General features: G+C 39.4%; 1 protein-coding gene across 1 annotated transcript; it reads left to right on the forward strand.

Annotated features, from left to right (window-relative positions):
* Positions 1–6,789: 6,789 nt before the first annotated feature.
* Positions 6,790–7,207, forward strand: LOC122093146 (VQ motif-containing protein 1-like). The gene has a single exon (XM_042663411.1). It carries the CDS (start codon positions 6,894–6,896, stop codon positions 7,176–7,178), a length of 285 nt encoding a protein of 94 aa, XP_042519345.1. The 5' UTR covers positions 6,790–6,893; the 3' UTR covers positions 7,179–7,207.
* The last annotated feature ends 16,335 nt before the right edge of the window (positions 7,208–23,542 follow it).

Consider the following 23,542-nt stretch of genomic DNA (forward strand, 5'->3'; position numbering starts at 1 on the left):
TTTTTTTTTTTTTTTTTTTTTTTTTTTTTTTTTTTTAAAAAAAAAAAAAAAAAAAAAAAAAAAAAAAGAAAAAAAGAAAAGAAGAAGAAGAAGAAGAAGAAGAAAGCATAACTTTTGTTTTGTTATACCATTTAAACAAATAGAATTTTGAAAACTTCAACTGCTTAAATCTATGGCTACAATTTGAAGAATTAAGAAAAGGAAAAAGATTGTTTGTAACCAAACCGGTTACAATAGATTTTGTAACCTTTTTTTTTACCCTTAGCCACTTCACTTGCGTTTTTTTTTTAAATGGTTATTTTTGTAATTTTATTTCTTTATCGTTGTTGGGTTTGTGGTTTTTATCTATATAGTCTAGATGAGTTGATGGAGAAAGTGAAGAATTGTATTGCGTGGTTGGACGAAATTGGGTCCAAACCCAGGTGATGTCATGTGCCATATTAGTAGTGATCCATTAACTTTTATTAGTGGGTTTTCCCTAAGAAGAGAAAGTCTGTGGGTTTTTTCTACCATAAGAGAAGAAAGAGAGTGAGTGAAAGAGGTTGGACTCTTCCTAAGAGTTGTGTTTTCCAAGTAAGTGGAAGAGTGAGTATTCCAATATGGGTGGAGTCTTCAAGAGTTGTATTTTCCTAAGAAAGTGGTTCTTCCAAATGAGTGAAGGGGGCTGGAGTCTTTCTTCCAAGAGAAGAAAGGAATAGAAAGTATGAGTTGGTTTTCCCTATAATGGAGAGAGAAAACAAGAATGAGCCTATAAAAGAGAGAGATGTCTACCACAAAGAGTAGTAATGATCTGAAAGTGAGGATCCTTGTGAGAGTCTCAAGAAGTACAATTAATGTGAGTGAAACTTTTTTGTAAGGACTAAGCAATGAGCCAATGTGAGGGTGTAGACTGAATGAGACATGAGAGAAGGGTGTACATGGGGGCTTGGGTTTGGGTATCAAGTGCCAAGGTTTGTACTTTTTCTTCTCTCACTTGATTCTTATTGAAAATTGAATCTCAATACTCCATGGATGTAGGCAGTTTTACCTAACCATGTAAATCTCTTGCTTCTTGTGTATGTGTTTTTATTATTCTTGCACATACCTTTTTTTGTGTGTTAGCTTTGTGGCTTTCACCTTTTTTTCGCTAGAAATTCATTTGTATTAAGTAATCTAAAAAAATGATATACATAGATCTCAACGAAACACAACTACAGAAAATAGACTAAAAGAAACGTAACACCTAACTCACCTTTGTTACTGCCATCAACAGAAAAGGGCCCTATTCCCCAGCCTAACAAAGGAGAAAAAATTAACTATGGAAATCGATATCTGTAGACACCAAATTTTGTCCCCCCCCCCCTTTGACAATGATGAATTATGGGCAACAATGAAACATGTACTCTCTCTTTCACAAAGAAATTGAATTTTCGGCATAAGTCCAGACTATCCTAGCTATCCCAACCTAAAGCTGTTGTTATGCAAGAACTTGCGGAGTATAATGGAGTGTAAGACTGGCCAGGAGTTCAGTCCAATATTTTTAAATGATGCAGGGAAGGTGACCGAAAGTGGTCATTGATACCTTTTGCTAGAATATGACAATCGAGTCTAGCATGTGCTCAATTCCCATATCATTGGAGAGTATTCGGAAATGCGGTCCCATTGATATCTTGCATGGAAAAAACGGATTACCAGATGTGCCATATTGCCTACCTAAACTTTGAACCTATTAAACCAGAACAAAACCGAACCCAGACCAAATCAGACTAACTTGAACCAAACCAAACCTACTTGCCTTCCCTTAAGCTAATAAGAATCAACTGCAACCGCCTAAGTCTATAGCCGCCAAGGCTACTAGGTAGCCACCCACCTTATTACCTTTCACGGATGCTTATCTTTACAAAATGTGGCATCCACGGAGATGGTAAGCCTTACCATCTCCATGTAAGCTCTTACAAGACATAGAGATAGTAAGCCTTACCATCTCCTTTTAAGGCTTCCACAAATGGTAATCCATTCACAATGGCTTCCACGGAGATGGTAAGCCTTACCATCTCTTTGTATGGATTTTTACGATATCTTACTTTTACTATAAATAGGTGACTCGGGTCACCGTGAAAAAAAAAGATGAGAAATCCCAAGAGAGAAAAATCCCTATTTCAGAAGCCAATGCAAAACAAAAAAAAGAAAAGAGAGAGATAGAAAGAAAAAAAATGCAAGAGTCTAAGAAATTCCAGAGCCGATCGTCTAAAGCTTGCTGAAGTCGACGCCCTAGTACGAAAGCCTTGCTCTAGTTTCAGAATCCTGTGTCGTACATTTCAAGTTAGTACAGAAGCACTGCTTAAATTTTTGTAGTTAATTTCGATATTTTTATTATAGCATAGAAACCTTGCTCGTATTTCCACGGCTAATTCCTATTCTAGGAATATAGCTCGGAAGCCCTGCTCGTATTCCCCTAGCTTATTCTTGTTCTAGGAATATAGCGCAGAAGCATTGCCATATTCCCATAGCTGATTCTTGTTCTAGGAATATAGTGTGGAACCTTGCCCATATTCCCATAGCTAATTCCTATTCTAGGAATATAGCATGGAAGCCCTGCTCGTATTCCCCCAGCTGATTTCTATTATAGGAATATAGTGTAGAAGCCTGCTCGTATTCCCACAGATGATTCCTATTCCAGGAATATAGTGCGGAAGAGCTGCCCAAATTCTCAAAACCAAAATCCATTTCTACACCATATAGCATAGAAGTCCTATCAAATTTCTTACCCAAGTGTCGGAAGTTTGAATTTCTCTAAGAAAATGAGAAGAAAGTCAAATCTTTGCCCCTGAGTCAGAAAGAATTACTAGAAATTTCGGTATTGTTATCAGTTGTTTCATGTAAATCTTAGATCGTGATTTCATTTGTGTTCATGATACATACCCCATCTCCACATTCATTATTTTATATGTCCACCACATAAAATAATGACTTCTTTTTATCATTTCATGTTTTAATTTATGCATTTGTACATTAAATGATAGTCTACTTCAGCATTATATGTATTATTATATGTGTTCCTCACATAAAATAACAATCATAATCATCATTTCATGAGGCATTGCACATATATGTAAATAAGTTAGTTGCATTTTCTATTATTTTTTGTAGCTTTTCATTTTATGTGGTTTTAATATAGATTATGTATTATTCCATGTGATGTTTTAATAGTTTTTGCAATCATTTCATGCAATTATATACATTTGTTACATTATTTCACATGATAAAGCTTATATGTTGAAATTCTAGGGGGAGAATATTCGAAATCTAAGCATTTGATAGAAAGATTAAAATTTCAGGCGAGGTGGGTGCCTAACACCTTTCCACACTCGTAACCTAACACGGACCCCTATCTCTGAAACATACAAAAATATGAAGTCAAATTTGGGGATTCCATCATTTCATAGGAATCCAACTCCCTACTTGAGCTCGAACGCTCGATCGGAATTGGGCCCCACAATAGGGTTATAGGCCCTGAATCCTACATGACGACTCTAAAAATCATGCTTTTCCCATCCCCCATAGTCGGCAGACATCTTTGGAGACACCACCCTGCAAGGCAGATATGTGAGAGGACATAAGCGGGGAAATGATAATAAGGAAATATTCAACAGGAACCCCTAAGGGAATGAAGGAGAAAAGGGGCTAGGGGTAACCCCTCTCCCTCACTCTCTCTCTCCATCTGATCCAAATCCGTCCCCCTTACAATATCTAGGACGTTGTACAATCTCCATCTCCATATCCCTTGAAACCAATCTTGGCCACTCAATGACTGGCGCTGAAGTTTCGAGTCTTGCTGTCCAACAATTATCTTCTTCCTCTTCCTCTCCAGTTCTGGCACCCCTTTGGATCCCCCGCTCCCCCTCCCCCGGATACCTAATCAATCTCCCTTTCACCTGCAACTCCTCACCTTGACCCCACCCTCCCACTGTAACCCCCACCCCTATTGGAGAGGGAGACTAGGTAACTCCAACTATGCTGATAGCCCCTATCCTTGCGACGAAAGCCCTTACTCTGCCCATCGACCACCCCCCCCCCCCTTTCTCACTCGTACCCCAACTCCGCCCTCCCTTTTGTCGTGAACCCGTCGCTCCTGGTCTCCCGTCTTCGCCCCTGCCGAGTTGATATTCTGGGGCAGTATGTCCGATGGTGTATCGCGTTGAAGAAGCGGAAGAGCCAAGTGACATAACAAAACCCACAACATGGAAAACAAAGGAAGAGCCTGAATCTGATACAACAATCTGAACGGATCGCGTCTTTGTTGCTTCTCTCTCTCTCTCTCTCCAGAAGAAGCACAACATCAGATTCATCCATTACTATGGCCAGAATATTCGGATTAGAATGAGGGAGGGCATAGAGGCGGTGTTTCTAATTGTGGTGATCAGCGGCACCAACCTTCCCCTTCCCTCACCTCCCCAACCCTATCCTCTGCAACCTTTCTTCCGATGCAAAATTACATTATTAGGCTTATTATTATACTACCACATTATTTTATGAAGGGCATACAAGTCCGGTTACAAAGTCTATCTATAACCTGCTATTTGCAAACAGACACAACCTTAATAAATATAGTTGTTGGTAATCATCATTCTTCCGGTCAAAGTTGGAAATCTGAATGAGGAAAGACTTGTCATATTTTTATCAAAAAAAAAAAAAAAGACTTGTCATATCGCTCTCCAAGCCTCAAAATTTCAACTCTCTGTCCAATCATTTATGATAGTTTAAATGGCTGATGAGTGTAAGTCTTCCCTTGGTTCTTATCTCATCTAGAAGGTACTAATTTGACGGGATTTCTGAATCTTTCTTAACCACAACTAATACATAAATAAAAGGGAGAGGGTTGGTTTTCTATGATGCTCACGTATTTAATTAGGGCATATGGGAAACTCTTTTACGAATCGTCAAATAGGGGGTTTTTGAGGAGAAAAAAGGTAGGTGAGTCCAAGTATTGTGCCTTGGCATACACAAGTTTTCACACAGTCGTCGTGTGAAAACTTTAGTCATAGATAATTTTATTTTATTTTTTATTCTAAAGAAAATCCTCCTCCCATGTTCTCAAACCCCTTAAAAAAGCATCCCTTGAAAATAATGGAGAATGGTGGGTGAAGAATTCACTTGGAATCCGTAGGTCATAATTTGTTTATTTATTTTTCGATAGAGATATATCCATAGGTTATTATAATCCCCTCTATTTGTAAAAGATCTGAAAACCCTTTCTTTATTTTCTCATCACAGCTATTCCATGACATTGATGGGTATCGATGAAAATATGTCATTGCCGTTGATGAAGGAAAACTACCTCCTAAAATAAATAAGGAAAAAACTGAGTAAACAGAAGAAACATATATTCATACGTAAGGTGAAAAATATTTATGAAGCAGCCATTCAAGCAAACATTATTTCGATGCAAAGAGGATGATTTAGTCATTGTCAACATGTTTATCTTAAATAAATTAAAAAGTGATCCTTGCATTTTAATAGTATTATGTTGCTTTTTAATTAGATTGATCACACTTCACACCCTTCTTGATATAAGAGAATCGATCCATGACCTATTGGGACTTGGGGCTCTTACTATAAGGTATCATCTAGTTGTCTTTGAACAAAAGAAATTTAAATTTGTATCATGATTCATAAAGAAAGCAAGGAAAGAAAGAGTTGATTAACTACGTATGGATGAAACTTAAAAAAATGGTTTAATTAAAATTTTCTTTCACACCAAAAGAAAATTTCAAAAAAAAAAAAAAAAAAGGAATAAACTCAAAACCCCATATAATATAAAAAAATTACCTCGAACTCATGATTTTATCACTAAAATGCTACCCTTTATTGTGATTGTGCCCACCAGCAATCCCTTAAAATAAAAAATAAAAAAATCCCTCAAACTCATGGTTTTATCTCTAAAATCCAACCGTTCATTCTGATTGTCTTTTATCTCTAAAATTCCACTTTTCGTTCTGATTGTGCCCACCAATGATCTCTCCCATATATATATATATATATATATATATATATATCCCTCAAAGTCATGATTTTAAAATTTAAAATCCTAATATTTGTTGTGGCTGTCCCAATGATCTCTCATAAGGGGAAAAAAAAAACCCTAAAACTCATGATTTTAACTCTAAAATGTTACATTTCATTATGAGTATGCCAACCAATCATCTTTCATTAAAAAAAAAAAAAAAAAGGGAGGGGGAGTACTTTGTTTTTTTTTCTAGAACACCCTTTGCATCTAGACACAAGGATGCACAAACCTAGAAAGAACACAATGGTTATCTCGTGCCTATATTTGTGGCGCAAGACCTCTCTTACAAAAATAAATAAATAAATAAATAAATAAATCCTCAAACTCATGAATTTATCTCTAAATTGCCAGCCCTTCATTGTGATTGTGCCAAAAAAAAAAAAAGATTTTGGAGTGAGAATCATCTGTCATGAAATTGTGGTGAGAACCTTATCATTGGGGAATCATTATGGAATCTTTGGGTAAACCTAGTACATTTTTGTACCTATTTGTGTCACGTGCATGACCTAATGGAGAATTCCTCTATTGCGTGCTTTGACCAGATCATTAGTCCTTCAAGACTGCTTCCTCCCGGTCAAACTTTTGTATGTACCCTATTTCTTTTAAGACATTAACGGTCAAACTATTGGCCAGTGGGTCCACCTCCCACTTTAGTCTTAACTACCTTCCCTCCAAGCAAGTCTTCTGTTCCTTCCCTTCCTCATATAAAAACCCAACTTCAGCCTAATAAAAAAAACAATTTCAGATCTAAAGCTCGCAATTGTTGTATTGAAGATCAAATTGAAGTATACCAAATCAACGGAATTAGCCGGAATTTCGGTCGAGTGGATCCCAGAGTTAGATATCGATGTCGGGTGGAGGTAGAGATCCAGTGAAAGTGAAAATCATTGACACTGAATACGTTCAAACTGATCCTATCAACTTCAAATCTGTTGTTCAGAAACTTACCGGAAAAGATGCAGTGGCGAGCAAGGCAGATGGTTCATCGGCACGTCATAATACTGCCGGACCGGCGACTAGTGGTGTTGCAGTGAGGCCGTCAAGGGAGTTTCTCTCTCAAGAAGATTTTGATAAAATGCTTAAGGAGATGCCTTCAGTGGATGAACTGTATCGCTTGTGGATTGATCAATGATTGAATTGAATATCCAACTTTTGATTCCATCTCTCTCTCTCCGTCCCTCCCTTGCTTCCGTATTTATTTTTCTATTTATTGATTCATTTTGTTAATAGCTCGTTATTAATTATTATAACGTTTAGGAGTATAAGAAGATCAATTTTTGCTCCTAAGAACTTGTTGGTTCTGGGATGTTATCTTCTATTTGATCTGTAGACTATATATGTATATAGTTCACTTTCTTAGCATAACTGCAATTCTTCTCTCTCTCTCTCTCTAACTTCATGGGCAAAACTTAATTGGGGATCTGCACATCTAGATCTCGGGTTGGAACCTAAATGTTACAAGAAGATGACCCAGGGGAGACATTGAGAATGCTTCAGTAATGAAACACAAAAAACATAGTATGATATCAATATTCATTCTTTTTTTTTTTTTCCTGAGAATAAGCCAATGTATTATATTAATAAAGAATCTGAACCATAAGAGAGATTACAAATGGAAACCACTGAGTTGCCATAAGCAGAAGAGAAACCCAACTAAAGCAAAGGGATTTTTTAAAAAAAAAAAAAATCTAAACATGGGTCTCAGGTGAACATTCCAGATTACATTTGGAAAAATAAAATTAGGAGTGTCATCCTAGATATTTGTTTGTCTTGAGGTCACAGCATGTTTTGCAAGCTTATCAGCCCTGCTATTAACTTCTCGGAAAACATGAGTAATCGACCAAGTAGTATCTTGAAGGTACCTTTTGTAATACCTCAATTTCTACTGAAAAAATCAAGAGATTTTTTTATTTTTTATTTATTTATTTATTTTTTTATGTATATCAATGCAAGATGCTATTGATTCTGAATTACCTTCAATCCATAGGCGATTGACATTCATATCCCTCGCTTGATGAATAGCAACAAAAAAGGCTGCAAATTCTATATAGTAGTTTTTAATGCAAGACACTACTGATTAATATTCTCTCTCTCTCTCTCTCTCTCTCTCTCTCTTTGTGTGCTTAACTTCATGGGAAAAACTTAATTGTGGATCTTCACATCTAGATCTGGGGTGTTGAGACCTAAATGTGTCGACAAGATGATATAGGGATGACATATGAAGATGCTACAGTAATGAAACACAAAACATAATACGATCTCAAAATTCAAACTACAGATTTTAGGAAACTCTGGAAGCTAGAGAAGTTGTATAGCCATAGAAGGTAAATCACGTAATTAGTGTTTTTACAAGGCTCAACTTCAACACATGCAAAATGAACTTGTCCATAATCTTACACATTTCAGAAAAAGGCTGCCTTGAGAAGCTTATCAAAGTGGCCCAATATTTGCAATGTGGCACATTGAATGGTGCCCAAATATTGTGGACAGATGGTCCCAAGGTCCCTCTGCTCACATGTAACTTTTTTTTTTCAATTAGAGTTTTTCAAGTAGAAAAATAGTACTTAGAAATTCAAGACCATGGGAAAATGCACAGTAGTGAGCAGTTTATCGGATGCGTGCCAATAGAAGGGGTATGTTGATTGAATAAGGCTCTATACCATTTGGCTTGTGGTTATTTCAGATCATTTACTATCTATCCAATGGTCAGAAATGACACATCATCATTGTATGTGGTACAATGAGGATGAGCTACTTTTAAAAGCTTACCAAAGCAGGTCATGAGAATGAGTTTTTTTGCTAATAGAGAATAGTGGGCAAAAGGATAAGGGAAATTGTAGTTTAAAATATTATACGTATGATGGCCATTAGGCCTATAAAGTAAATACACACCTTGTTTTGCTCCTAATGAATCATATATATCCTTTGTTATCATGTAAGGTTTGTATATGGTATTGATAATAGGGTTTCTACACCACCTCAACTCATCTCACTGGAGGGGCATAAACGCATAATATAAATGCATTCCCCCCTCCCAATGAATAAGAAAAGGTGTAGTTAGGTACATTAATAGATAAAGGGATTATCTGAATGACACCTCTATAGGTGTGTTTAGAACATGTAACCTTCTTTTGTTTGCCCTTTTGGTTGAGACACTGTAAAATTGAATAGTTTTTTTGTGATTCTAAACTTGTGTTTTTTGGCTAAAAATTCAGATTATACTAAAGAAAGAAAAAATAAATATCAAATACAATTGCATAAAAACTCCAGACTAACACATGATTAGGAGGCCCCCACCTTCGGCATTGCCATCAGTAGGGACTCCTAATCTCTATCTAGAAAACTGAAATCTTAGTCTCGACTCTGCATCTCTTGCTAGCTCCTCGATAATATGCTTAGGAAGTCTCGACATCCCTGCTGAGATTTGAGTTATCGCTACCTCCTTTGTCAAGTGGTCTGCAATTGGATTAACTTCCCTATAACAATGAGTGATCTTCCATTCCGTTGCTTCTAGGAAAGGCCATATGTTTTCCCACTCTTGCGCCACGAACCAGGGAATAGACTTCTTTTGAAACAATGTCACTGTTACATCCGAATCAGATTCAATCCACAGTGAGTGCACACCCATATCTCTTGCATGCTGAATTCCTTTGACGATACTCCAACATTTAGCCTCAAAGTTTAAGCAAATATTTAGGTGCACCTTGTAGTTGAAAACCAATCTCCTTTCATGGTTCCTAAAAATACTGCCTCCCCCTACTCTCCCAGGGTTCCCAATGGATGACCCATCTACATTTAATTTTAACCAGTTCCTCTGAGGTCTACACCAAAATACTTCCAAAGTATCCCTTCCACGCCTAGCCCCTGTCACCAAGTTTAATCTTCTACACACTATTAACTACTCAACCTTCTTCACCTTAATCTTTAAATTAGCATATATGGAACTAATTTCTTTTTTAATTCCTTTCAACACCAGCGCCAATGGCCTTACCTTACCTTCTTGTCTCCTCACATTGCATTCTGCCCAAATCATATAAGTAGAGACCAACCCCGACCTTTACTTTTCCACCTCTGCATCATGTTGATAATAGAATCTATTTATTGCCAAGTCACATTAAACCACTCCATAACACTTTTCCAGATCGCCACTGAAAATTTACAATTAAGGAATAAATGGTCTAGGCTTTCACTTGCTTCCCCACATAGATCACACCTAGAAACCAATGGAATACCTCTCCTACAAGCCACCTCATAAGTTGGTAGCTTGCTACGCATCCATCTCCACCCAAAAATAGACACCCTTGGGATCAAATGTTTATTCCATACAATTGATGCCCAAGGTATTTTAGGATTCCTTTTCCTAATATCATTCCAAGCCGACCTTACAGAGAAGACCCCCATCGGCTCTAGGCTCCACACGTAGACATGCTCCATACTCTGGTTGGGCAGCTCCTGTTAGTGATTCTAAATCCTAGAATCATTTGAATTACCTATAGTGTATAGAATACAAGAATGAATAATGGAAAGAAATCAATCACATACCCGTTGAGCGTGAATAAAGTCCCTAAATCAAGGTTGACGCTTGTACCACGAATTATGATGAAGAACCACGCAATATGGGTCCTTCTACTGAGATCTTCTGCAGCTTCTTACTATGGGATCTTCTCTCTGTCTCTACACTAGCTTTGTGAGAAAGCAGTGCTCCCAAAATATTATTATGAAAGTAATAGCTGCAGGGACCGTCAGTATTCTATATATAATAGAATTCCTAAACCCTAATCCATTCCCACAATAGAATAGGGCTAGAAGTTTCCTAATTAGAGTGGTCCTTATTCTCTTGGGCCCAATGGGTCAATCAATATCAGTTAAGCCCACATAAGAGTCCTAACAATCTTCCACTTGGGCTACACTGATACTGATGTCTTCCCATTGACATCTGGCCAAATAATCCCAAGATTGAATACCACTCAAAACAAACTTTGATCCAATCAATAATCTCCATTGTTGAACAATAGTAGAAAATACACCTCAATATACGGCATATAACTATCTAATGTTACAGACAACAGAAAATTATCAATTCAAATCGCCTGGAAACATAGATATAAGGAATTATATCATAACTGTGATCACATAAGATATATCCTTCCTTATAGGTCCGTTCCTAATCTAAAGACCAGCCTACCTTGAAAACCTCACAGGTAGAGAACTTTGATATTAATCAATACTTAGGCAAACCGCTATTTTCTTGTATTAATATCTCACTTTGGCATACATCCTATGGTTAACAATCATCTCCATGGATTTAGGCTAAATACCGTCATAAATCACGAAACTTGGCTAAACACCGCCATTAACTGTGACATGTCAAAGTAAACCACAATAATCATACAACAATACGATGAGAGAAAATATAAACGAACACTATACTGGAAAGTAAACATCCTCAATATAGATTGTGCTCATAATGTATGATCTAACAAAATAATGCTTATTACAATACCACTATGGATAAGTAAACTCCCACTAAACAAGTATATCAAAAGATTCCATCACACCCATGTTAGAAACATGAGTCTTAAAAATTCCCACTGGAAGAGCTTTGGTCAGAGGATCAGCAACCATCTTTTTAGTAATAATATGCTCAACAACGATCTCCCCAGTGTTGATCTTCTCGCGAACCACAAGATATTTAATCTCAATGTGTTTGGAGCTGCTAGATCTCTTGTTATTCTTTGCAAAGAAAACAGCAGAAATATTGTCACACCACAAATGCAAAGGCTTAGAGATGGAATCTACAACTTTCAGTTCAGATATAAAATTCCTCAGCCACACTGCCTGCTTGGTAGCTTCATAAAGTGCCACAAACTCAGCTTGCATAGTGGATGAAGCTAAAATAGTTTGTTTGGCACTCTTCCAAGAAATAGCTCCTCCTCCCAATATAAAAATGTATCCAGAGGTAGACTTTCTATCATCAGTACACCCACTGAAGTCCGAGTCAGAATACCCCACAACTTCAAATTTTTCTGATTTACTGAACACTAGCTTGAAGTCCTTTGTCCGCTGTAAATAGCGCATGACCTTTTTTGCTGCAGTCCAATGAGCCAAACCAGCATCAGATTGAAACCTGCCAAGTACACTAATTGCAAAGGCAATGTCAGGGCGAGTACAAACTTGTGCATACATCAAACTTCCAACGGCAGAGGCATAAGGCTTGTCATTCATTGAGCTCCTCTCAATATCATTCTTTGGACATTGTTGCTTGTCCAACTTGTCTCCTTTACTGATGGGTGCTTCACCACCAGAACATTTAGACATGTTAAACCTCTTTAGAACTTTATCAAGATATGCCTGTTGTGATAGCCCAAGTAACCCCGCGGCCTATCACGACTAATCTCGATTCCAAGCACATAACTTGCTTCACCCATGTTCTTCATTTCAAAGTTTTCTGAAAGAAAACCCTTGGTCTCCATCAATAAGGTTTTGTTGCTGCTAGCCAACAGAATGTCATCCACATAGAGCACAAGAAAGATGAAACTACTCCCACTGAGTTTCAGATATATGCACTGATCGATTGGATTCTCTACAAAACCAAAAGAAGTCACAACTCGATCAAATTTTAAGTACCATTGTCGAGATGCTTGCTTTAACCCATAAAGAGACTTTTTCAGCATACAAACAAAGTCCTCTTTACCATTTTCCTCAAAACCTTCAGGTTGTCTCATGTACACCTTCTCTGACAGCTCTCCATTCAGAAATGTTGTTTTCACATCCATCTGATGTAACTCTAGGTCAAAATGGGCAACAATGGCCATGATAATTCTGAATGAGTCCTTTGATGAGACAGGTGAGAAGGTTTCCTTGTAATCTATCCCCTCTCGCTGAGTAAAACCCTTTGCCACGAGTCTAGCTTTGTAGCGTTCTACTCTACCTTGAGAATCTGTCTTGGTTTTGAAAACCCACTTAGATGCAATAGCCTTACAATCCTTTGGAATTTGCACTAATTCCCATACTCCATTGTTGCTAATGGATAACAGCTCTTCCTTCATTGCTTCTACCCATTTGTCTGAATGCTTATGATTAACTGCTTGAAGAAAAGTAACAGGGTCTTCTTCTTGTCCTATGTCAAACTCACACTCATTCAAATAAGAAACATAATCAGAGTGCAGAGAAGGCTTGCGCACTCTAGAAGACCTCCTTATAGGTTCAGGTGGAAGCCTACCAATATTAGCGGTATCAGGAGGTGAAAGTGGGTCTGCAATAGCAATATCTGTCCCAACTTGCAAATCATATTCAATTGGAGTTTGAGTGACTGTATCATCAGACAGGATGGGATTGAGATCAATAAGTGAATTTCTCAACTCAACAGGTGCTATCTCAGGAGTGTCAAACTCCCCTTCTTCAAAAGAGAAATTACGAGGAGTTCTAGACTCTTCATTGCATTCAACAAATCTAGCATGAGTAGTCTCTACAATTTTGTGTCCTGGACCAGGACAATAGAATCTATACCCTTTAGACCTCTCTGGGTATCCCACAAAATAGCAACTTGTAGTCCTTGAGTCAAAAACTTTTTCTTGAGGGTTAAAGACTTTGGCTTCTGCTTGACATCCCCACACTCGCAAGTGTCTAAGGCTAGGTATTCTACTACTCCAAAGTTCATAGGGAGTCTTATTCACAGATTTGCTTGGCACTCTATTGAGAAGGTAAACAGCAGTTTTAAGTGCCTCTCCCCATAAGGATTCTGGTAAGGTGGTATTGCTCACCATAGAACGGACCATGTCTTTCAGAGTACAATTTCTTCTTTCAGCTACTCCGTTCTGCTGAGGTGTTCCAGGCATGAAATATTGAGGAGCTATCCCATGTTCTTGCAATAATTTTGCAAAAGGACCAAGCAACTGCTCAAAATCACCACTTCTCCCATAATATTCTCCACCCCTGTCGGATCTGACCACTTTGATCTTCTTGGAGTGGAAAAGTTCAACTTCAGCTTTAAAAATCTTGAAAACATCTAGAGCACTAGATTTCTCACTGATAAGGAAGACATACCCATATCTTGACCAATCATCAATAAAAGTTATGAAATAACGGTGCCCAGTGAGTGTAGGGACAGTAAAAGGCCCACAGATGTCAGTGTGAATGAGGTCTAATACTTCAATGCTGCGAGTAGCATCCTTTTTCCTGGAGATTGTCATCTTTCCCTTAATGCAATCTATACATGTTTCTATGTCCTGAAAATCAATATCTTTTAATATCCCTTCCTTTACCAATCTTTTTATCCTCTTAATTGAAATATGACCCAACCTTCTATGCCACAACATGGAGGATTTCTCATCAATCAGAGACCGTTTCACTCCCACATTCAGAACCCATGAAGAATTACAATTCAATCTATAAAGCCCATCAACAAGAGTACCACTACCAATAGAGATAGAATCATGTAATAAACAAAATCCAACTTGATTAAAATTAACAGAATAACCATCTGAACAAAGTCTAGAAACTGAAATCAAATTCCTCCTCATAGAGGGAACATAAACAACATCCTTCAAATCAATAAATGAGTCTGAATGAAAAAATAATCTAATAGTTCCTATGGCTTCCACTTCAACTCTAGCTCCATTGCCCACGAACACCGTCACTTCATCCTTGCTTGGCACCCTCCTGTTTAGGAACCCCTGCAAGGAATGAGTGACGTGAATAGATGACGCAGAATCTAACCACCATGAATCAATTGGTACATTAATCAAGCAAGATTCAAAACATACTAAGGATAGATTCATACCATCATCCTTCTTTTTCTCAAGGTAGGTCTTCCTCTTAAAACAATCCTTCTTCATGTGTCCTTTGGCCTTGCACCAAAAACACTCTATGCCACTCATGTCTTTTTGTACCCCTGATTCTTTGAAATTTTGTTTTCCCTTCTTGTTTTTCCCTCCTTTAAATTGAGTGAATTTTCCTTTCTTAAAGAACTTCTTGATCCCTTTGTTAGGTCCCATAGATGATGAAGTCTTACCTTGAGTAAGATTGGCACTTTCAACTTTGGTCCTATTAATTGTTCCCTCTTCCTGGGTTACCACAGTGATCAATTCATCAAGACCCCATTTATCCTTCAATGTATTATAAGTAGTCTTAAGAGTCTTGTAGCTCTCAGGTAGAGAATTCAAGGCAATGGTGACCACGAAGTCATCATCAAAGTTAATACCTGTACCTCTGATCTTGTTTCCTAGAGAAATCAATTCCAGTATATGCTCTCTAGCACTTCCTACTCCATCAAATCTAGCCCCAGTCAATTGGCTCATGAGATCGTGAGCCTGTGATTTCTTAGAGCTATCAAACTTAGCTTTTATAGCAGCCAAATACTCAGAAGCAGTATCCTTTTTAGCAACACTATCCTTGATAGACTCAGGCAAAGCACTTTTAATAACAGCCAAGGATTTCCTATTTGCAGTGACCCACTTGTCATAATCCCCTTTCTCAGTTTGGGTACTGGTTGCAGTAGGTTCAGCTGGTTTGGTGGTTCTAGTACACAGGTCTAGGTCCTTGAGAATCATGTAGACCTCTAAGTCTTCCATCCATTTGTTGAAATTATCCCCAGTAAGCTTAGGAATATCAAGTACACCAAAACTAGAAGACATCCTGTTGAATATTTTAATAAAGAATATTCTATTCAACATACAGACATATATGTAAAAGAATAAGCATGTAACAATTAGCTAAATTAAACATTACATGCTCAAGTATCAATTACTTCATGAGTGTCAACCGGAACTACATTTCTGACCTTTGGGTCTGAAACATACTGGTCCACTCAAGTTTCTGCTATTACTGCGAGACTTCTTCTAACTTTCGAAAAGTACCGCCATCTTTGGATGGACAGCATCTTCTAGGTTGAGAAATCCCTTTTTTTTTTTCCTTGCTTTAACTTTTCTTTGATAATGTCACCTTTGGGTGAACATTAGCAACCTTGCTACCAACCATTATTCTCTGTTTTTTCAGACAAAGAAGACCTTTGATTTGTATTCTATTACAATAAGGTTGAACTTTACCACTTTGGTGGATTCCACCCAATCTTACTGTAATAGTCTACAAATTCATTCCGGCAGCTAAAAGTGGGATTGTTTAACCATGAATAAAAAATATTCATAAACAAAAGCATGAACTACATTACCAAGAATAAACAAGTTCATATTCTGATATGCAAGTAATGTATGAGTTGATTTTCTTTCATTTCTTCCAATTAATAGGAAAATTATAAAGAATCATTAAACACCCATACTTGTAACTTATACAAAATAGATCATAAAAGTTGATCAAAACTAGGCTCATAATATATCAAAACGAAGAGCACGAAAAACTGGACTCAACGCAAAAAACCAGGGTGAAAAATTCTTCACCGTTTGCCCGTACAAGCCATTTAAAGTTACTGTTTTTTTTTTAGGAATCAAATAAATCCAATCAACCGGTTCGGGCAAATTAGTTCCGGGTCAAAGTTCGGGTCAACGACCCGGGCAACCTTTGACCGAGTGGGTCATGAGTTGACCCACTGCATCCCGGGTCAACTAGGTAGGGTTTCCGAGTTGACCCGGCGATGACTCGCCGCCTTTTTTTTTTTTTAAATTTTTTATTTTTCTCTCCTCCGGCAGCCAATTTCCGGCGGTGCATGCCAACGCGTACGGAGGTTTCCGGTGACATACAACATACCACCGAGACCGTCTTCTCGTGCTCTACAACTTCCGTGAAGAAAGTTTTCCCATACGGGATCTTTAAGTAAGAGTAAAATAATGATTTTCATAAATAGAAACCCAAATCTTTTTTTTTCTTACATAATTTCTTGATTCTAACACCATAGTGTAGGCTCTGATACCAATTGTTAGTGATTATAAATCCTAGAATCATTTGAATTACCTATAGTGTATAGAATACAAGAATGAATAATGGAAAGAAATCAATCACATACCCGTTGAGCATGAATAAAGTCCCTAAATCAAGGTTGACGCTTGTACCACGAATTATGATGAAGAACCACGCAATATGGGTCCTTCTACTGAGATCTTCTGCAGCCTCTTACTATGGGATCTTCTCTCTGTCTCTACACTAGCTTTGTGAGAAAGCAGTGCTCCCAAAATATTATTATGAAAGTAATAGCTACAGGGACCGTCAGTATTCTATATATAATAGAATTCCTAAACCCTAATCCATTCCCACAATAGAATAGGGCTAGAAGTTTCCTAATTAGAGTGGTCCTTTATTCTCTTGGGCCCAATGGGTCAATCAATATCAGTTAAGCCCACATAAGAGTTCTAACAGCTCTCTCTCTCTCTCTCTCTCTCTCTCTCTCATAAACTGCAATGGTGAAAGGAGTAAAGGGAGAAGGAAACTTCAGTAACTGTTGGTTGATTTCGATGGTGGAGAAGATGATTGCATGAGCAAGGTGTTGGGGGGAACCCATACATATCCAACACAAGGCACAATGGTGCAATGGTAGGTTTGGTGATGAAATAGGGGGTTTTGCAATGTGTGCGAATGGTTGCGGGAGTGGCAGGGCGGCTTGTGCTGGACTTGACAAGAAAATAGGAGAGAGAGAAAGAGAGAGATGGTAAACAAGGAAATAATGTGTGTACATGTTTGAAGAAACAGTGTCAATATGGGAGAAAATCACTTTGAATCATATTTTTATAAGCCAAGGAGAAATCCCTTTATTTATAGAGGTGAGAAACCCCTTGTAAGCAACTTTCCCACATGAAGTGATTTTCAAGGAAACTACCTTGTCACCAGCACTTGACTTGTGTTGGACGGGGTGCCAAACACCTCACCTCCGACGGTACCTAGACCAACCCACGCATTGAACAGATAACCATATAAGCCGGTAGGTGCTCTGACTTGCTCCAACATCCAATTCTGAGGACCAACGATGCATCCGATGATGCACTTCCAACACCGGAAAGACAGCTCAACACCGAAAGGAATTAAAGCACAGGCAAGGCTTGGCTTTGGTGCATGTGTGTGAAAACCACTCCAGACCAATCATGGACATGAAGAAGTAGAGGCACCCTCTCTTCAAGGAACTCTACCCTTATAATTCCCATTCTTACATATTAACATTTTGCCATTCTCATGCATTTCTAGTGTGTGACTAAAATTCCCACACAAAAAAGTGCCAAACTCAAAAAGCAACTTCCAGAAGTTTAAATCTTATGGGAGGGAACTTTTGAAACACAGTTTATAACATTTTGAAACTTTATTTCTTAAACATTTTCCAACATTTCCCTTACTAGAATATTGAGGATTAATGAGGAGTTTAGCTTTGTTCATTGCATCCAACTATCCTTTTGGCTCCTTTTAGTTGCAAGGAAAATAAAGGGAAGGGAAGTGGAATTAAATTAAAACATACTTAAGTGGAAACTTTTGAATCTAACATGGACGTAAAACTTATTCCAAAGCATTCTAAATTTGGTTATTAAATTTTACTTCATCAAATTGCTTGGAATTAAGAAGGACAATAAAGGTTTCACTTGAAAAGTTAGATTATCATTTCTAGTAGGAGTTTAAGGTAGTTATACAATCATAATCACAACTCCTACTAACAACCTCAACCTAGTAAGAGTTTAAGGTAGTTATTCAGTCATAATTACAACTCCCTCTACTAACAACCAGAGGAGCCTTTGGAAAATTGGATAAGATTCTAATGTATGTATGTATTATTTTTAGGATGGGACGAAACTATATATTGTTTCTTGATTGAGAGAAGGAAAAACAATGAGATCATGATAATAATTTACAGCTTCAAATCCAATGTTTTGCAGAGAGCTACCCTATTGATTCCAGAATTTGAATATTAGAACTGTCATTTTGACATCAAGAATGGAAATTTGATTCATCTAAACTTCCATCAGCAACTAATAAGTTGTATCAAACTTAGCCCCATATATTTTAGGTCATGTCTCCAGTGAATTGGCCTAAATGTTTGATAGCATGACCTTCTTTATGCCTAACCAAAAATTTCCATATGAGAGGAAAATTGGTAGTCCTTCTACATTACTTAAGAACAAATTTGACTAGATGTTATATATGTTGTTCCATTCATAGAATGCATGTTTCTTATTTAAAAGCAAACAGATCTGATTACACCAAACCACGGAATGATACATGATATGGCCAAATCGATCGCTCCGTAGGGTGAGGACACGCGTCGCCCGCCGGGACACGTGTTGCCCACCAGATAGGGAGTACAAAGACTCTATCATGCTCTATCACGTCGCTTGCATGAAGGGAATATTCCCCACCAGAAGGATGGATGTATTCGAGTGGAACACTAAGAGGGAAGAAGGTGGACCCGAGAAGGACTCTTGGAAGGAAAGGGAAAACCCTAAACCCTAGGAGCTATATAAGAGGGCCCGAGAGGAAGGAAGGAGGTAAGCATCGATACCCTCACCATTACTCCTTAACAAAAACTGTGCGGCCGATCCCTAACTTAACCGTCGGAGGACTAACCCCGGACAGAGCTCCGGGCCTCTGCCGTTTGTGCTTGTGCAGGATCTACTCATACGGAATTTTTGGCAGCAACAGATTGGCGCCGTCCGTGGGAATGACAGTAATGGTGGGGAGAACCTACAATCGTAAGAAGACAAGAGCAACGTCAAACATGAATATGGGGGAAGAGGAACCTTCAGGGGGGCTCCCTCCCTTGACGGAGATAGGACAAGAAAGGGGCAACAATGACCAGGAAGGATCCGTAATGTCACACCCCGTTCACCCTGAACCAGAGTGGTGACCAAGTTAACACCTGTTAACCCAAACCTGCCAAGATCATCAGATACTGTATTCCACCACAGCATACACACACTAACATAAGTTCATCAGATCAGCGGAAAACTAAGTTTTACCTGTGAATAAATCCCATATACTTGATACCCAAATAATGATACAGTAATTATATACATTGGGGCCCGAAGGCATGATATATACACAAGAAGAATAAAATTCAAATATCAAGTATATACAGGAATTCATCAAAATCATCAGAGTACACAGCTCGGCTCGGTATCAAGGCTGGAGCTCAGCTCGGCATCAAGGGTCGTGCCCAGCTCGGCATCATATAGAAGAGCTCAGCTCGGCCTCGGTAGTGGAGCTCAGCACGGCCTCCAAGGTGGAGCTCAGCTTGGCCTCAGAACTGCTGTCCCGCAGCACAGCTCTCACATACGCAGACTACGCCGTGCTCAAACTCCTCAGGGGTCCACCAGTCCTCTTCAGGAAACTCGATTGTGGGACCCACCCCATGCTCCTCAGATGCATGACCTGCAAAATCATCTAAAAAGGGGAGTACACGTGGAATGAGCTCACTAGCCCAGTAAGTAGAGAGGTGGACCACACACAACAGTCCACACATCACAACACATCATATGCACTACATCCCATGCTATACATTTTAATTCACATCCACCTAAGCAACATTACTAAGTCTTTGGTTTAAGTGCTACTACAACCACAGTGCGCGTATACTCCGGGTACGAGCCGCGAACTCCCTCCCGCGATACGCCCATAGGGCTGTTGGAGAAGGCCCACCGTGAGTACTCAGAAAAGTAAAGACAATGTCGTCCACCGGCTCTCAACAGAAATGTAAATGACTAAAAATAAAAGTGCTGACTCCAGCAATTTAAAAGCAGTACGATTGGCCCTCTTGAATGTACCACCGGGGTTACCGACTGTCCTACATGACTCGCCGGGCGTAATGCCTAACCGCCACAGTGTCCGACAACTGCGACCCCTGCTTCCCCCCAAATGGCAATCCAACACCTTAACCCCTGTTGGGAAGGGTCGTAGCACGGGATGGTGAGAATCCTAATACCGCATGCTCCTATATGACATTAGTACGACTGCATAGTGCCTCCGTGTCCCATACCACGGGCCACCAATGCATTCGTTTCCAAGCCGACCACGGCATCTAGTCTATCTATGCATTATGCACCATGATGTCCACATTCAACATATAACATCTCATTCAACTTGCATTTGAAAGTAAACATAGCACATATGCACATCAATGTGTGGAATGACTAATCTATATAGCATATTCATGATGACATGACTAGATTAGATATAGTTATATGAATGCCAAACAAATGCCTTGAAACAAGGCCAAACGTCCCCTCTCCACTTACTTGTAGCGTACAAGGATTCCCGTTCGGTACGGGTGAGATCCGGAGCGAATCGGGTAGGATTTGGTGAACCTAACATAATTGAGCGGGGTTAGTACTTCACCATTTTAGAATCAAAACTAATGAAATCCGATGTCAAAATCGTGTTTAGAACGTCAAAAGGTCACACATCCGATTTGGGTTCGATTGGACATAAGGATCACCTTCGAGGCCACACGGGTGGGTCAGACAGGTGGGCTGTCTACCCACCGGTTTTACCCACTGGTTTGGGACCGGCGGGTAGGGGCCCACCAGTAGTACCCGTCGGTTGTACCCACCGATTGGGCCAGGGACCCATTGCTAAGATCGGTGGGTATACCCACCGGTGGTACCCGCCGGTTGGGCCTGAAGACCCCCCTGCCTTCTCAGGTGGGTACCCACAGGCGGGTAGGTACTCGCCGGTTGTACCCACCGGTCTTGGCGGAAATGACACTGTCTCTTCCCCATTTTCTCCATCCTTTGGGGCATCAAATGGGGCTTTCCCCCACCCATTCTTCACACCTTCGAGGTCCTATAGGATGGTTCAAACCTAGATCTAGGTTAGATTCAAGTGAGGGAAACCATCTTACCTTCTTTGCTCAAGAATGACCTCAAACCCTTCAAATCACTTCAACTCACAATGCTTCATCTACCTTGTCAATATCTCTTCAAATCCTTCAAGATCAACACATAAATCATCTATTAAACCTTAGATTCATCATTTCAAAGGGTATTTACAAGATCTCAAGGAACCATACTCGAATCAAGGGTTTAAAGCTTGGGTATGGTGAATGTTCACAAAACCCAACTTTTCTTACCTCCAACTGTAGATCTAGAGTTGAAGATTACTCTCCCGGCACCGGAATGGCAAGATCGAGCTTCGGCGCCGCTAAAATCCCCCTTTTCTTCCTCTTCCTTCTCTTCCTTTCTTCTTCCCTTTCTTTTCTCTCTCCTCTTTACTTTTCTCACCAACGTACGAGGGTAATAAATGGAAAGAAAAGAAAATCATAAAGCCTTATATACTATTCCTAATTAAGTGAATAGTGCTCTTGGATGGGTCACTCAGGTGGGTGCACCCACCTGTCCTACCCACCTGAGAACCAAGACTTGGGATTTTGACCGGGTTCGGACCTCGGCGCGAATCCCACCCCAGGCATATGATGTAGCATACGTATATACGTTAAAATACGGATATAATACCTGTTTTATCCATATATAGCCTTATGGTAGGTGCATGTACACGGTTTGGGCACTCCCGTCTCTTCTGGCACTGGCTCAGACTTGTCAGGCCAGCCGGTGTTTAGGGTCACCCGTGCCATCATAGCCCATAAGGAACCCGCTCTAATTTCCTCTGGCTCGGTTCCTGCATGGTTAAACCGGTTCAATTGTGAAATCAGACCGGGTTTAAGAAGCGGGGTATTACACTACCAGACTCCCCAAAGATGACCTTGTCAATAGGATCTGTGAATACTTTAGGAGAAGGCCAAGATTGTGATCTCACTTCTCTAATTCATCCCACAATATCTTTAGAAGATAATCCAGAGGTGATTGAAGAAGTCACGGATAACCTCCTTAGAGCAGTGATAGCATTGGCAGTGGGAGAACAAGTCAAAGAGCACATCTCCCTAATCCACATAGGGAGTGACACAGAGGATGATGACAAGGACGAGGGCGAAGATGAGAAGGATGGAGATGACTCTAATTCTCAAGACGAAGATGAGTACCTAGATTGGGATGACTACCAGGGGCATTGGCACAATGATGATGATGAGTCAGGGTACTACTCACCCAGGGATCCAGGAGGATATTTTGTGTATGCAATTAGCGAAGATGACCCAATGATTGATCCCACAGATGCTATTTAGCGGGCACTCATAATTCACATGGAAGGGGAAGATCCGGCATCAGATTCAGAGGATAGTGAAGGCTATGAGATCACTATTGAAGGTGAAGCAAATCCAAAGCAGAACACATGGCTTATGTTCATAATCGTTTGGCTGAGATAAAACTCGAGGCTGATGGAATTGACCGAATATTAGGTGAAGTGGCCATCAATGAACAATGCTACACTGAGCAGTTGATAATCCTTGAGAAAATAGGGGGACATTCCACACTTGCAGAAATGATAGATACAGTGGTTGGACGACTTTCCAATGCAGTCAAGAAGGTATGAGGCAGGGCTATGGACATTTATGGAGGACCACGACCTCCTATCCCAAGTAGCGAAGAGGAATCTGAGAAAGAAGATGACCCCATGGGAGGGATAATTACCATAACAAATGGTGATGATGATGATTGTTATACCATAGAGCTCATCATGAAG

Source organism: Macadamia integrifolia, chromosome 11 (assembly GCF_013358625.1).
Source record: "Macadamia integrifolia cultivar HAES 741 chromosome 11, SCU_Mint_v3, whole genome shotgun sequence".
In the NCBI taxonomy this organism is placed as follows: Eukaryota; Viridiplantae; Streptophyta; class Magnoliopsida; order Proteales; family Proteaceae; genus Macadamia; species Macadamia integrifolia.

What these genes read in the sequence shown, in the direction of transcription:
- LOC122093146 (XM_042663411.1), top strand. Translation starts at nt 6,894, where the DNA reads ATGTCGGGTGGAGGTAGAGATCCAGTGAAAGTGAAAATCATTGACACT.